The sequence below is a fragment of the Ursus maritimus genome, unplaced genomic scaffold (assembly GCF_017311325.1).
Source record: "Ursus maritimus isolate PB19 unplaced genomic scaffold, ASM1731132v1 scaffold_12, whole genome shotgun sequence".
NCBI classification, from domain to species: Eukaryota; Metazoa; Chordata; class Mammalia; order Carnivora; family Ursidae; genus Ursus; species Ursus maritimus.
The window spans coordinates 1,757,242-1,773,933 of record NW_024423564.1 but is presented as its reverse complement, the minus strand read 5'-3'; the positions used below and the strand labels follow the sequence as shown (position 1 = coordinate 1,773,933).

Here is a 16,692-nt window from a genome sequence, read left to right as displayed (position 1 = left end):
GTACTTTTGCAAGTTGCATGCTTTATCCTGTCCACCTGGACTTCTGATAACATGTATGGGTGAGATGACCTCTCATAGGCTCCCATCTAGCCTAGTCGTCTGTGCTCTTTCAATTAGAATACCTGGATTCATACAATAAACCAGACTTGATGATCTTCATTAGCTAATAATAACCCCTTTATTTTGGCTGAGGGATGCCCCAGCTTTCCCCAACTGCCTCCAGGTATGGAGAGATGTTTTAACCAAAGTGCCTGTGTATGTCCTGGGGAAAAGAGTTGGCAGCCACTCTGGCTATTCTGAAATCATTTCCTCTTCTTTCTTGTGTAATGTTCTCTTGACCTAGGTGTCATGGAGCACTCATATGCGTTCAGAAAATACTTAACCTGTGTGCGGACTCTGGCAGACAGCAGCCCACAAGGAGTTAACAGAAGGGGCAATTCCTCATGGAACATAAATAACTGAGAGGCAGGTGCCACGGGAGGCCCTGTGGCTGAGGGAGCTCAGGGCGGGGAAGGTAGGTTTCCCACTGGATGTAGGGATGTGTCATGGAAGATGTGGCATTTCAGTGTGAACTCTTGAGGGCCTTGCAGATGCCCCATGTGAAAATGGGAAGAAAGGACATTTAAGGCAAATGGTGAAAGCAAGTCACTGAGGTGGAAAAGCCTGGGATGTATTGGACCGGGAGCAAAGAGAAGCAGTAATAGAAGAAGTGAGTTGACCCAGGCTCTGGAGGGCCTGAAATGCCCCCACTAAGGATCTAACTTGTATTTGGTAGGAATTAAGTGTTTCTGTAAAAGCAGCGACATTGCTAGGATTGGGAAGGCTGAAGGGCCATGTGGGCGTGTCTACCATCTGTCCCAAATTTGGGTTCAAGAAGTAGGAGGAGGTTAATATTTGAGTACCTCTCTCTTATGTGGCAGCGGACGACCTTCATACACTTTCAGTTAATTTTCACCAAAAACCCCCTAGTAGTGTCGGAGGGTAGTGTTGCAATCTTATAAGGAGAGCACCGAAAGTTACATGTCTGACCACAGAGATTGATTTCTTCTCTCCCGAGTTCTCTTCCTTGAATAGGAAGGACTGTTCCCTGCACGGAAAAGCTTCTCCCAGCTCCCTTGGGGGGGCACATTCTTTCTTCCTCCTTTCCTTCCACCAGACATTTGGAATGTTAGGAGGGTTCCTTAAAACCTGTTAAGGGTAAGATGGCATTTCTGCTCCTGGACCTCAAGGTCACTTTTATCCTTGGGTAGCTTAGCACCCATCTTCTCATCATTGCTTCGGGGAAGCATATACTCCCTTTTCATGCTCTCAAGGTATCAAAGCTGGAAGGGACCGTAGAGATATTGAGTCCAACTCCTTATTTCTCTGGTGCAAGCCGGAGGCCCAGCGTGGCTAAATCTCTCATCCAGCTCTACACATGATACAGGTTATTGGTGGGGTTTGGTCCTCTCTGCCCTCTCAATGTTGTTATCTCCCCAAATCTCCAGCATCTGCTTTTTCCTTTTACCATATGATTTCCCTCTCAATGTGTTCTGTTTACCTCTGTTTGTTTTTTAAACCTTCTTTGAGTTAGGAAAGAAAATCTTCTTCCTTTGAAATTAGGCTCATCTGTAGATAGATACCTATGGTCTTACCTTCTTTCATTTGGAGAATTTCTGTATGTCTTATAAAAATAGGAGTTTGGGGGCGCCTGCGTGGCACAGTCAAGTGTCCGATTCTTGGTTTCAGCCCAGGTCAGATGGTCAGGTGGTGAGGTTGAGCCCTGTATTGGGCTCCGTGCTTAGTGCTTAAGTTCCTCTCTCCCTCTGCCCCCCAACTCTCTCTCTCTCTCAAATAAGTAAATCTTAAAAAAAAAAAACAAGGTGGGGGGTTTGGATTCAGCTGCTGTCCTGTAGTTCGGTTCAGGAAGGATATCCTGGTCGGTAGCTTTCTGGTTGGCTGTCAGGTAGGAACCCTGGATTGGGGATGCCTTCTCCAAGGCTGGGAAAACGGGAATGTGTGCAGTGTGCTGTAATCTGAGGACCGGGGTGGCCGGCCCTTCTGGAACTGCATGGAGCAGCGTGCTCTGTAGTCTCTGGTGTGGTATAAAGAGCACTGTCAGAGAACCCTGAGACATCATGCCACCCAGGAGTGGCTGATCTTAGGCAAGCTAATGTCACCTCTCCAGACCTCGGCTTTTCTGTGTGTTAAGTGGTGATAAGAAGGCCCACTCCACAGGGCTGGCAAAAGTGTCCCTGTGCCAATAGTGGACTGTAAAGGTAAGGGGTTATTGTTGCTGTCATTGCCATTATTAGGGCAGCGTGGACATTCTCAGGCTGACTCTACAGAGTGAGCTGACAGGAGATGAACTTGAACACTTAGCCCAGAAGGTACCGAGATTTCTGGACGCGTGAGGCCTCTCCCTCAGCCAGTTCTCCTTCCTTGCCGCTGACTTCCCGTGCCAGTGCTGCCTGGAACCGTCTCTGCTGCTGCTCAGGATCACGTCCTTTCAGACACACCAGCTGACCTCGGCATTGTGCACTGCTTTGGCGGATGGGGAGACCCCGCTGAAAGTAAAACTAACCTGCAGTTTCTGCTAATTTTCCCCGTCCGGTGTGGCTGCTGTGTGGCTCTGGTACAGGTTCTGAAGTGAATTTCACAGGGGAAAATCAGACTAACCCTTTACGTCTTCTGGGGAGCAGGTATTCTGCATTGGTCAAGGGGCAGAAGTTCTGGGCTTGTCATGATTTCTGAGCCATTTCTCTCTCTCTTTCTCTTTCTCTCTCTGGCAGGCGGGCAGGAAGACCTACGCGATGGTGTCTGGCCGCTCAACCGGTCATTCCCTGGCCTCCGAACTGGTGGAGTCCAATGATGGACATGAGGAGATCATTAAGGTAAGCTTAGTTCACCTCCCCTCTCTCTCTCCCCTCCTCCTCCTCACAGGCGTGCGAGAGGGAGCAGCTGACTTTGCCACAGGGTTTGACTGTGGTTTGACTAGGAGGAACCAGACCTGTAATGCTAGTTCCTGGGTATTTTCCTGGAAAGATCCTAATTAACACCAGGAGACCGTAGTCAGTGTGTGCAATGCAGCCCCAGGCACGAGGATGGATGAGATGCCCTTTCTAGGTGCCTACCCCCCTACCCATAGTTAGCTGCTGGAGGTGGTGGAGACAGGTGGCAGGTGTGTCTAGGGAACTTACTATTTTTTTTTTTGTTTAATAAAGCAATTATTGTTACTCCTTTTCTAAAAACAGCTCTTTGAGATATAATTCATATACCATACAATCGATTCCGTTAAAGTGTACAAATCAGGTTTTTAATATGTTCACAGATTGTGCAATCATCACCACTGTTAATTCCAGAACATTTTCAGTCACTCCTTCCTGCTCCTGGCAATCACCAATCTATTCTCTGTCTCTGTCTCACATAAATGGAATCCTGGAACATGTGGCCTTTGTGTCTAGCTTCTTTCACTTCTATCACTTTCACTTAATAGTTTCAAGACCCAGCCGTGTTGTAACATATGTCAGTACTTAATCCTTTTAATGGTCAAATAACATTCCCTTGAATGGATATATCACATTTTGTTACCCACTCATCAGTTGGTGAAGATTTGGGTGTTTCTGCTGTCTGGCTGTTTTGAATAATGCTGCTATGAATATTCAAGTGCAGGTTTTTGTGTGAACATATGTTTTCAGTTTTCTTGGTATATACCTAGGAGTGGAATTGCTAGGTCATTTGGTAATTCTATATTTAATCTTTTGAGGAGCTACCAGACTTTTTCTCAACACATTTGTTCTATTTTATACTCCCACCAGCAACGTAGGAGGGTTCCAGTTTCTTTATACCCTTACCGACACTTGTTACCTGTCTTTTTGATTATAACCATCCTATCGCATGTGAAGCCATATCTTATGGTTTTCATTTGCATTTCCCTGATGACATGCTTTCATTTGCTTATTGCCTATTTGTGTATCTTCTTTGGAGAAATATTTATCCAAATTCTTTGCCCATTTAAAAACTAAATTGTGTTTAAAGAGTTTCTATGTAGGTACAAGTGATGAATGTGGCTACACTTTTCCATGGTGTTACCTTTGCTATATTTGAATTTTTAAATAGCAACGAATAATAAAAAAAAAAAACTTTTAATGATGATTAATTAAATTTGCCAAAAAGAGTTTGGACGTATGAAAATTATAAATAAAACATTGTCATTTTTGTTAAAAGAAGTCAATCGTGTTTTAATTTTCGAGATGTAAGGGTTCCTTATATATTCTGGATACTAACTAGACCCTTATGATATATGACTTGGAAATATTTTAAAAAAATTTTCCCACTCTGTGTTTTGCTTTGTTTTTTACTTTTTTTTTTTTTTAAAGATTTTATTTATTCATGTGACAGAGAGACAGCCAGCGAGAGAGGGAACACAGCAGGGGGAGTGGGAGAGGAAGAAGCAGGCTCACAGCGGAAGAGCCTGACGTGGGACTCGATCCCGGATCGCCAGGATCACGCCCCGAGCCGAAGGCAGACGCTTTAACGACTGCGCTACCCAGGCGCCCCTGTTTTTTACTTTCTTAATGATGTCCTTTGAAACAAAAGTTTTTAATTTGATGAAATCCAATTTCTGTATTTTTTTCTTTTGTTGTATTTTTGGTGTCATACCTAAGAAGGTTTTGCCTAACCCAAGGTCAACAAAGATTTATTCCTATATTTTCTTCATAGAATTATAGTTTTAGCTCTTACGAATAGGTCTGTGATCCATTTTGGATTAATTTTTGTGTATGGTATAAAGAAGAGGTCCAATTTCATTCTTTTCCATGTGGATATCCATTTATACCAGCATCATTTGTTGGAAAAACTGTTCTTTCCCCATTGAATTGACTTGGCATCCTGTCAAAAATCAGTTTAGTGTATTTTTATTGTATTATTATTGTTTCTGGACTCTCATTTGTATTCCGCTGTTTTATGTGTCTCTCCTAATGCCAGTTCCACACTGCCTTAATTACTGTAGCTCTGTGATTTTTGTTAACATTTTGTTAATATTGGGACATCTGGGTGGCGCAGTCTGTTAAGCATCTGCCTTCAGCTCAGGTCATGATCCCAGGGTCCTGGGATTGAGCCCCGCATTGGGCTCCCCGCTCAGCGAGGAGCCTGCTTCTCCCTCTGCTTGTGCGCTGTGCTCTCTCTCTCTCTCTCTCTCGCAAATAAATAAAATCTTAAAAAAAAATACACATTTTGTTAATGTTTATTAATGTTTGTAATTTTGCTATTTTTCAGGATTGTTTTAGCTATTTAGAGTCCTTTGTATTTCCATATGAATTTTAGGATCAGTTTGTCGGTTTCTGCAAAGAAGCCAGCTTGGATTTTGATAGGAATTATGTTGAAACTGTAGATCGATTTGGGAAGTATTACTATCTTAACAATATTAAGTTTTCCAATCCATGGAAATGGGATGTTTGTTCATTTTTTTAGGCGTTCTTTTATTTTTTTTCAACAATGTTCTATAATTTTCGGAATACAAGTCTTCAACTTTGTTAAATTTATTTCTAAGAATTTTTTCTTTTAAACTTTTTATTTAAATTCAATTTAATTAACATACAGTGTATTATTAGTTTCAGGAGTAGAATTTAGTGATTCTTCAGTTGCATATAATACTCAGTGCTCAATACATCAAGTGCCCTCCTTAATGCCCATCACCCAATTATGCCATCCCCCTACCCACCTCCCCTCCAGCAGCCCTCAGTTTGTTTCCTAAAGTTAAGAGTCTCTTATGGTTTGTTTCCCTCTCTGTTTTTATCTTATTTTTCCTTCTCTTCCTCTATGTTTATCTGTTTTGTTTCTTAAATTCCACATATGAGTGAAATCATATGGTATTTGTCTTTCTCTGACTGACTTATTTCACTTAGCATAATACCCTCTAGCTCCAGCCACATAGTATTTTTTGTTTTTGTTGCTATTATAAATAGAATTGTTTTTAAATTTCATTTCAGATTGTCCCTCGCTAGTGGTTAGAAATAGTTATTTTTTGTATATTGATCTTATATCCTACAACCTTGTTACAACCTCTACTAGTTTTTTAGTGGATTCCTTAGCGTATTCTATATAAATGATCACGTGTTCTGCAAATGGAGATAGTTTTCCTCTTTCTTTTCAATCTGAATGCCTTTAATTAATTTCTTTTTCTTATTCAGTCATTGCGTGGCCCTTAAAGAAAGCAAAACTACCCCATAATTCTTTCGATGTAATCATTGTTGTTACTACTTTATCGTGTATCCTCTCATTTTCCTATATGTGTGTGTTTTTTCAGAAGTTAAATTATATTATATACATTCTATTCTGCAATTTGCTTGCCCCCCCGCAACACTTTAATGTTGGTTTATAACATCTTCTGTGTCCATAAATGTAAATGTCTGGAATTCTACTGGTTGCATTAGTATGCTGTTATAGACATGCCACAATTTAATCCCCCATTGTGGACATTATGCCTGTTTCCATTTTTGCAATCATAAACAATATTTTGCTGAACATGTTACTAAATTGTACATGTGTTTTATAATATAGGTAATAAATATTTTCCTAATTGTAAAAGATTCAAGCATGTATAGAGAAAAATGTGTAGATCTTTTTACAACTTCCTTTGCATAAATTTACATATATCTGTGAGTGTTTATGCCAGTTTGGCTAAAGGTATTTCATTAGGATAAATTTCCAGAAGGAGATTTGATAGGTCAAAGAGTAAGCATAGTCCTAAGCCTTCTGATTTGAATCATCGAATTGCCACGCAGAAGGGCAGTAATAATTTACCTTCCCACCAGCAATGTATGAACCTGTCTATGTGGAATTAACTTACCAGGAGGTTCCTTAACTAAATAGTATTGTTTTCTTTCTTGCAGGTGTACTTGAAGGGGAGGTCTGGAGATAAGATGATCCATGAGAAGAATATCAACCAGCTGAAGAGTGAGGTGCAGTATATCCAGGAGGTGGGCACCCCTCCCACTGTGGGAACCTCCCATTTTTTTGGCTCCCTTCTTTTGTGGGGTCTGGTTCTCTCCCATCTGCTCCCTTCCTACCCAAAGTGCCACCAGGCCCCTTGAGTCAAATATTATCTCCGACCCTTCCATTAATCAACCAATCCATTCATCAACACATATTTATTGACTACCATGTGCCTAGCACTGCCCCAGCCATCGTCTCTAAAACTGCCCATCTCTTTTCCCCAGCTTTTCCTGACCCCTGGCTCCTGTTGGCTCCTTGGCACTCACTGTCATGTAATAATATATTACATGTTTCACTTGTTTGCCTTTTGCGTTGTGTGTCTCTGCAACATGAATGTTAGCTCCGGCAGGGCAGGGTTTCTTGTGTGTGTAGGAGGCACTGAGCCGCAGCCCCACTTGTCTGGGGTCCCTGCTTCCCCAGCCAGTGCTAAGGACAGTACCTGGCTCAGAGGAGTATGGGTCGGGGATGGGCACAAAGCTGGGTGAGTCGGTATGCTCTCTTTCCTTTTCCCAAAGCTAAGGCTTCTTGCACTCCCCTCCCAGGCCCGGAACTGCCTGCAGAAGCTCCGGGAGGACATAAGTAGCAAGCTTGACAGAGATCCAGGAGATTCTCTCCAGGGACAGGAGATACAGGTAATAGGAAATGGTCAATGGTCGGATCCTCACTGAAGAGGTTGTGCCGGGCAGTCCCATCTGCCAGTCACGCAGTGGGTGCTGAGTCTCCCCCCACTGGCAGGAAAGGTGCGAGTACAGGCCATGTTGGCTTCTCAGAGCACTCACGACCTCATTAGTGCTCTCCAGCAGGTGGGCACTCGCGATTACACGTATCAGCCTATATAGAAGGGTACCTGTTCCAAAAACACTGTATAAAAATGGACTATGGGGGGCGCCTGGTGGCTCAGTCGTTTAGTGTCTGCCTTTGGCTCAGGGCGTGATCCTGGGGTTCTGGGATCGAGCCCCACATCAGGCTCCTCTGCTGGGAGCCTGCTTCTCCCTCTCCCACTCCCCCTGCTTGTGTTCCCTCTCTCGCTGGCTGTCTGTCAAATAAATACATAAATAAAATCTTTAAAAAAAAATGGACTTTACGTAAATAAAATTACCATTAAGTTTCGCAAAACCTCTTCTCTGCGAGGATTCTGTGATCATCTTTCCTCAACAGAGTCTTATAAAGCAGACAATTGCCCATAAATGCAAACTTCTCATAAGGCGATCTTGCTTAATTGGGGTGACGCTGTGGTGTGAATTGGAGGTCTCGGTCCTCGTCTGTGATTTGTGTATGTAGCTGTCTCGGCCTGGCATGAGAAACTCCTCGGGTTACGGGTTCACCCCACCCCCATCTCTGTAACCCCACGCTCAGCACAGGGTCAAGGATGAAGAAGGTCATCAGTAAACGTCATATTGAACCTACTGAAGAGATCTTCTTGAGCTGGATGGATAACGCTGGGATCTTGCTCTTTGGCTTTTCTAAAATTGGAGGCTAGAAGTGTCCTCAGGAGAACAGAACTGTCTCTTCCATTTCACCCTCATCCTCCTTCAGCCGCTGAGTTTTATCTCCTTCATTTGCATTTCGGTCAGGGATGGGGGTGCTAGTCTTTCTGCAGTAGCCCCTGCTCTCATTCTCCTGAGGGAAACAGACGTGGCAGCTAGTGGCAGCGAGGTTCCCCTCTGGCGCGAGCGTCGGCGAGGCTCGTGTGGCGATTCCCCCTAACTGGTTTCGCTGTGACCGAAGGCAGGACTTGCACTGCCGGAGCTCACCTCCGGAGCTCACCTCTGGCCGCTGGGAGGTGCTTTGTCAGGCGACTGAAGAGCCTGACGTGCTCAGAGACTGGCCCAAAAGTCCAGGGTCCTTGCTTGCGCAGACCAGCAGTCGTATGATGAATAATCAGGCTTTGGGTTGGAAGGGATTGCAGCAAAGGCCGCTTCACCTTTCGCTTTATGCTTCGTCAAACCTTGTCAGGATCCCCGAGGGGCAGCGGAGGCTCTTTGTTGGTGGCAGGCAGCTGCTTGTATTCCCTGGGCTTCCAGGAGTCAGCCTGCATGTTTTCCTGTCTGCGGAAAGGTTTTAGCCCGAGGCTCCCTTCATCCTCCCTACAGGGCTAGAATGTTCCCTTTCAAGGCCACACACGTTTCTCCACTCCCCCTCGTCTCCATTTTCCACAGAGCCCTCAGTCTTTTTTCCCTTCCCGCCTGCCTTCCAACTCACCTTCCTTCCTTTTCTTCCTCCCCCTCCTTCACTTCCCCTTCCTCTTCTTTCTCTGTCTTCCTCCGCCTCTTTCTTTTATTCTATCTCAGATTTGTGATCTTCGGAGATTAATGTTTTAAAGTTGGTTGGTTGGGCTGTTTTAACTACCAATTTTATTTTTCTTTGAACAGGTGGTGTTAGAAAAGGCAAATGGATTAAACCCAAGCTCCACGACCCGGTATAGCAGCCCACCTGAGGTAGGTAACAGGGAAAAGAGCGGTAACTACTTCATAGCCAGGAGGCGGGTATCCTCCCCCTGATCCCCTTGTTATTGCTCGTTCTGTCTCACTAAACAGAAGAGTAACGTTTGCTGTAAAAATTTCAAACAACGGAGAAACATACAGACCGGAAATTCTCCCTCCCCAGTTCCACTCCTTTGAAGGATACACTGTTAACAGATGGAAGTGGGTGGATCCTTCTAGAGCAGTGCTCTTGGCCTTCGCTGCTGATTGGAATGGCCCTGGGAGCTTTAAGGAGACAAGCCTGGTGCCAGCCCAAGAGATTGTAATTTATTTGGTCTGAGGTGTGGACTGGGCATCGGGACTTTAAAAAGCTCTTCAGGGGGAGCCTGGCTGGCTCAGTGGGTAGAGCGTATGACATTTTATTATTGTATTGTATTGTATTGTATTGTATTGTATTGTATTGTATTCTATTCTATTCTATTCTATTCTATTCTATTCTATTCTATTCTAATTGATTGAGGGGGTGGCAGAGAGAGGGAGAGAGAATCTTAAGCAGGCTCCACACTCAGAGTGAAGCCCAACTTGGGGCTCAATCCCACAACCCTGAGATCATGCCCTGAGCTGAAATCAAGAGTTGGAGGCTTAAGTGACTGAGCCCTGAAGGCACTCTGAACGTGCAACTTTTGATCTTGCGGTTGTGAGTTTGAGTCCCACATTGGGTGTGAAGATTACTTAAAAATAAAATCTTAGAAAAAAGAAAAAATATCTCTTCAGGTGATTCTAATGTCTGGCCAAAGCTGAGTATCAGTGTTCTAGCATATTTTTCTTTTCTTTTTTTTCTTTTTCTATTTTTTTAAGATTTTATTTTTGGGGACTCCTGGGTGGCTCAGCCTGTTAAGTGTCTGCCTTTAGCTCAGATCACGATCCTGGGGTCCCAGGATCGAGTCCTGTATGGGTCTTCTTGCTCAGCAGGGAGCCTGCTTCTCCCTCTGCTTGCCACTCCCACTGCTTGTGCTCTCTCTCTTTCTATCTTTCTGACAAAAGAATAAATAAAATCTTAAAAAAAAAAAGTTTTTTTTTAAGTAATCTCTACACCCAAGGTAGGGCTCAAACTTGCAACCCCAAGATCAAGAGTCGTCTGCTCCACTGACTGAGCCAGCCAGGCACCCCTCTAGGGTATTTTTCTTTATTTTTTGTAAAGTTTTACTTATTTAAGTAAACTCTACACTCAACATGGGGCTTGAACTCACGCCCCAGAGATCAAGCGTCTCATGCTCTTCTGAGCCAGCCAGGCACGCTGCTAGTGTATTTTTCTATACACAGACCACCTATCTAAATACCAAATGCATGTATGTTTGTATATATGTTAATATATACACACACACCATAGAGACATGTATAAATACATGTGTGTAATATACACACACTTTGCACAGGGTCATGATAAATACATTATTCCTTGCTTGCTTTTCAGTCGTTTTAAACTGATAGCCTTCTATCAACTTAAAGTTCATTAAATTTATAGCCTTCTTTCTATGTCAGTATATGTATATCCACCTCATTCTTTTGAATAATGACATGTAGTATTTCTCTCCATGGCTGTCTTTATTTATTTATTTATTAAAAAAATTCCAGTGTAGTTAACACACAGTGTTATATTAGTTTCAGGTGTACAATGTGGTGACTCAGCAACCCTATGTGTCACCCAATGCTCATCGTGGCTGTCCTTTTTGAAAAAAATTTCCCCCCAGCTTTATTGAGGTAGAGTTGACAAATAAACGTGGCTATACTTATTTAAAAACAGAAGGCCTTTGTTATTAAATTTTTTGTGATTATGTAGTAAGATATGCTTATTGTAGAAAATTTAGGAAATTCAGAAACACAGAAACGTGGAAGAAGAAAAAAATGTCATTCGAATCTACCCACAGAAAAACCACAGTTTGAAATGCAAATATATGTATGATAATATCGAGATTATACTGTATATAGCAGTTCTTTCTGTTTGTTTCTTTTGTTTGGGTGGGTTTTTGTTTAGTTTTGGTTTTGGATTTTTTTTTCTGGCCCTTGAACGCAGGGCCGAATCAGATCTACCCATCCATTCAGGGGTTATTATCATCTCTGGTCTCATAAAGCCTTTTTACTTTTTTTTTTTTTCCTCTCCCCTCCCCAGCCAAAAGGTATACATTCTAATATACTCAGTGTATGATTTAGATATGCCTATGAGTATGTTTTCAATTTTCATGATGGATTTGTGCTACATTTCTGTCGTGTCCCTTTATAGCATCTACCCACGTTGCTGTGCTTAAATCTAGTGTGTTTTGACTCCTACATGCAAAGTTTTATAACTACCTTTTTTCTCTTCATTTTATACCCTGACAATTTTCCATGTCATGAAACCATTTGAAACAAGCACACAGTGGTTATGCTCCAGGAGCCTTTGAAATGTTCTTACCAGCCCGGCAGCTTAAGTGCAGATCTAGGGGAGTCGACTGGATCGCTTCTTGACGGCTGGGCTTCGGCGTGTTGTGCTCTAGCCACTCTCGTTAGATGTGCAATTTGAATCTTCTCCCTTCCCCTGGATCACCATGTTTGGCAAATGTGCTGCCGGCAACAGGTTATAACACCTGGTGCTATTTGTTCAGCTTTGTCTTCTGACAAGCTCTCAGCCCTCCTGGAAATTATCTTATTTTGGAGGCAGCCTGTAAGGCAGGGCACGGTAAGGAGGCTTCTCGCTGCTTCACAGATAGAGGAAGGCCCGTCGGACTCAGTAGTCGCACAGCGACTGGGACCCTGTTGGCCGCCTCTTACTTGAGAGCTCCGTGCTTCCTAATGTGCAAGACAGGGAAAGATTTTTCTGTCAGACCCGCTGGGAGCTGGTAACTGAAATGTCTGGTGCCTGTGCGGCGGAGGTGGGGGCAAGACCCCACATGCCAGCTCAGCACTAACCACCAACCTGCGGTTGGGTGTGTCTGGGGAGAGACTCGTGGTAACCTCGATAAAGACACCTTTTCTCACATCGGATCAGATTCCTGGAGTCATTGGGTGCTTTTGCTCTAAACCTGCCTGTCCATCAGTAGCCCTCTGTATGCTGATTTCTGTGCCAGATGCACCGAAGACCAAGATGTGCCTTCGGGTGCGGCACCGCCCCTGCCCTTGGGCCCTGTAGTCTAAAGGGCAACTCGTCCCCACTGTCAGAGAACTCCAGTCCGACGGAAGCAGGGCCTACAGGGGGGGCTGGCATAAGCGTACCTGTGAATCAGCTGATAACCCGTATAAAAATTACTGAGTGTGTCCTAAAATCACGTGGTGATTTGAGGCGAGTTGAGTTCCTTAGGATATGGTACCCAAGACTAACTCTCGCCTTGAGTGATGTGAGGGTGGTCCGGACAAGAGGACCCAAGTGTGTGTGCAGGGGACCTTCTCTTACACAGACACAGGGCCCTCACTTTCTCTTCCCTGCTCTGGCTGTAGGTAGACACCTACATAAACGAAGATGCTGAGAGCTTGAGGAAGACCGTGCAGGACCTGCTTGTCAAGCTGCAGGAGGTTGAGCGGCAGCACCAGTCAGACCGTGCGGCTTTTGAGGTAAGATCTGGGATTTGAGGAGAAAGTGCCCCAAGGGTTGGGCTGCTGGATTTCGGTGCCAGTGACTTAGCATGGACTTCATGTCTTTCTGGCTGTGTGCCGTCAACTGGAGAGGCTGGGCTTTGAGGCCTGGGCACTTTCCTGTCTGCTTTCTGCGTTCCCGGACATTTATAGTTTTTGCTGTTCAAGGCTAGCCCACGGTTAAAAGTTGGCACTTGGTTCTCTACCGAAGTTGAGTGGTCGTGCTGGTCTGGGATAGCAGGTGACTCAGGGGTCGTTACTCTTACCACAGTATAAATTACTGGGCTCTGGGCACCATGCAGGCAGGGACTGTTGCTGTCAAGGTCACCCTGCATCCCCACGTCTGGCATAACGCCTGACGTAAGGTGGGTACCTCTTAAGTGTGAACTGGATGAGTGGATGCAACAGTGTGGTTGTAGAAAGATCTGTGCCTATGGAGTCAGGGGACTTGAAGTCAAGTCCTGATTTTACTATGCAGAGCTTCGTGATCTTGAATGAGCAATTTCAATTACTGTTACAGAAGTAATACTAAATTATTATGGAAGATTAAAAAAGTACCAAAGTCTGTAGAGGGTGAAAGCCCCCCCCCCCATTAAAAAGTATGTGGTCTTCTATACTTTCCAGAAAATTCTGAGTATAAAATGAGGTACGCTGGGAAAACACTAGGCTTCTGTGTGAGAGTAACCGTCTGTTATCTGCTGTTTTCATCCACATGTAAAGTAGTTCTGTGTTACAAATACGTCATGATGGGATATGCCCTGCCCAGGCATGCCAGGAGCTGGTCGTAGGAAGAAGACTGAGTACTTCTCTTACATGGGACTAAGAGAGAGAATTTTTGAGAGGGCTATTGAGGGCAGAAAGAGGGCACAGGGATAATCAGTTGCCTTTAGAGATGATCAATTATTTGAGCAAGTAATTTAACCTAAGTATCAGTTCCAAATTATGTAAAAATGGGTCATTTTAAGTATAGCTTGCAAGTGTGGTCTGTGAATTAGGTGAGGTAAGATATTTATTACTCTGCAGGATTTTAGAAATATAAGATAACCTGTATTTTTCTTAGTGATCAGTTTAGTTAAGTGGGTTTTCCTATCCTAAATAGTTTGGACTTAGCGTGATACTGCGATTGGTTTGGTTTCAGAACAAAGTAGCTGTGCCGTAAAGCAGTTTGCCTCCTCTGTTTCAGATTCCGCAGTTCGGATAATTGGGTTGACGGTGTCTCATTTTGGTGACCAGCTGTTCCCTCCCTTCTTGGTACACAAGGAGGAACGGGAGTTTGAGGCTGTGGCACTGACCAGACTCTGCATTTTGGAACGCAATTTCTACACTGAGAGGCATTGTGAAGCAGTGGTTGGTTTTGGCCATCCATGGAGGGGTCTGCTAGCTCTGGGTTTCAGTGCTCTAACAAAAGGGTCCAGAGTAAAAGCCTAAGGCCAGAAGGTCCCTGACAGCAGTGGCCACCTGCCCACAGTCTCCCTCAGAAGGGGCTACCCTTGGTCAGCAGCACCTGCTGTTCCCACTGTTGGGTTGGCTGGCACACCCTGTTATGATTAAGAGGCTCCTTCAGGGCATTGCTGACTGGAGCAACAGGGACAGATGTGGCCGAGGAGTATGTTTTCCTTCCTTTGTGATCCCACAGCAGAGTGTGCGGATCAGCCCAGGGCCCATTAACTTTGTGCTCTGAGTACACATCAGCCTGGGTGCAGTATTATGTACAGAAATGAGAGGTTTTGCTTTTGTGTTCCTGTCCATGGGGCTGGCCTGTTCCAGGCTGATATGGGACCTTCGGAGGCTTTTCTCAGTCTTTGCTAGTGAATGTGACTCTCTGATGTACTTTTCTGAACCAGGAGGTAGCAAGGGCAAGACTGTCAATTACCAGGAAAACAACCTGCCAGGAAGCGCGGGTTTCCTGGTCTCCCAGCAGCAGCTTGCTGTCAGGAAGGGGTCGCAGAGAGTTTGCTCTGCACGGGGCTGGCGTGCGGCGTGGATGGGTCCCATCACACATCATCCTGTGCTTTGCTTTCTCTTCCCTGATTCTGACTTTGGGAGGAGTCAGACAAACTGGCCACTTCGGTGTCTGTTTTCCCAGGACGGCAGGGGCTTTGGGGAGGTTATGTGGATTCTTTTTTAGTAACTGACTGGGGAGCCCGTGTGGGGTAGCTGGGAAGAATTGAAATGGATGAGGAAGTCACTGTGTTTAGCATTGGCTCTGTTATTCCCTAGCTGCGTACCTTGGGTAGGTCAGTTGACTGTTGGACTGGATGAATACCAATTCCACTCACGTTAGCGAGCGTTAACTGTGTGCTAAGTACTGCGCTGAGCTCTGGAAGTGTAATGGTACCCAAGGTCCCTGCTGACGGCCCACTGGGGAGGGCACACAAGTGACTGGGCAAAATCCACTTGATGCTATAAGAGGGAAGGCCGCACAATGGAAGGACTCCTCACCGGGCGTGGAGCCTTCTGGAGGAAAGGGTATCTAAGCTGAGACCTGAAGTTGGCATGTGGGAGGAAGAGAGGCAAGTTCTTCCTTAATTTTTCATTCTAAAATTCTGCTTCTGTCCCTCCCAGATTGGCTTATCATCTTGGATATGGAGCAATTCTTCCTGGTGCTTAGTTGCCCTGCCAGATGCCATTTGGCCTTTATATGCAGGCTGTAATATTGCTTGATGTGAGGGTGGGGAAGAGGGGGGACACAGAGGGAAGGTTGTGGAGATGTGTTCCCCTGGATTCTTGGCGTTTGCATTTGTAGGAAGGCTACAGCGCTGGGTTAGCTGGGGTGGCCCCGACCAACGTGGGAGGGGGTGTTGAAGAATACTGCCATCTGGAAGGCGCTTCTGGGTCCAGATGTTACTCTAAAGTAGAGCTTGATCAGGGTGCCCGGGTGGCTCAGTCAGTTAAGGGACTCTTGGTTTCAGCTCAGGTCATGATCTCAGGGTTGTGAGATCGAGCCCCAGGTCGGGCTCTGCACTTAGTGCAAAGTCTGCTTAAGACTTTCTCTCCCTCTCCTGCCCCTCCCCACCCCCCACTCCTCGCACTCTCTCTCTCAAATAAATATATAAATCTTAAAAAAAAAGAAGAAGAAAGTAGAGCTTGATCAATTATGTGCCAGTTAACCCTGGAAATGGAGATACCTGCTAGTTTCTCAAGTCGTCCTGGAACCATGAATGGGAAAGAGAGGGGTGCCTCCCTTCTCCCATCATTGTGCCCAGGGTCCTGGGTTCTCTCCTAAGGTTTTTTTGTTTGCTTTTTTAAAGATTTTATTTATTCATTTGACAGAGAGAGAGCGAGCATAAGCGGGGGAGCAGCAGGCAGAGGGAGAGAGAGAAGCAGGCTCCCCGCTGATCAAGGAGCCCAATGTGGGGCTCGATTCCAGGATGCTGGGGTCATGACCTGAGCCGAAGGCAGCTGCTTAACTGACTGAGCCACCCAGGTGCCCTTCTCCTAAGGTTTTTATCCATGTTTGTTCTTTCCCCTCCACCTCCTTGACCCATCCCCATTCTGTCTTAGGTCACACTCAGCCGGTACCAGAGAGAAGCGGAACAGAGTCAAGTGGCCCTTCAGAGAGCGGAGGACAGAGTGGGGCAGAAGGAGGCAGACGTCGGAGAGCTCCAAAAGCGCTTGCTAGGCATGCAGGCGGTAATTGTGGGAGTTCTGCCTTCAGGGCCTAAGGGCGGGCGGGGGGGGGGGGGGG

The 16,692-nt window shown here is 45.2% G+C and overlaps 1 protein-coding gene across 4 annotated transcripts in view; it reads left to right on the top strand.

The window, feature by feature from the left end:
* Positions 1-16,692, top strand: part of TUFT1 (tuftelin 1) — a 44,864-nt gene that overhangs the window by 21,225 nt on the left and 6,947 nt on the right. For 3 of the 4 annotated variants that reach the window (XR_569771.2, XM_008695650.2, XM_008695649.2), the window contains exons 2-7: positions 2,772-2,873; positions 6,873-6,959; positions 7,518-7,607; positions 9,348-9,413; positions 12,870-12,983; positions 16,509-16,637. Coding sequence is in view for 3 of the 4 variants with exons in the window: in XM_008695650.2 (XP_008693872.1) it covers positions 2,772-2,873; positions 6,873-6,959; positions 7,518-7,607; positions 9,348-9,413; positions 12,870-12,983; positions 16,509-16,637 (588 nt within the window). In the remaining variant the exon portion in view is untranslated. Of the gene's footprint in view, positions 1-2,294; positions 2,370-2,771; positions 2,874-6,872; positions 6,960-7,517; positions 7,608-9,347; positions 9,414-12,869; positions 12,984-16,508; positions 16,638-16,692 lie in introns of all 4 variants that reach the window. The other variant, XM_008695651.2, reaches the window with a different exon arrangement.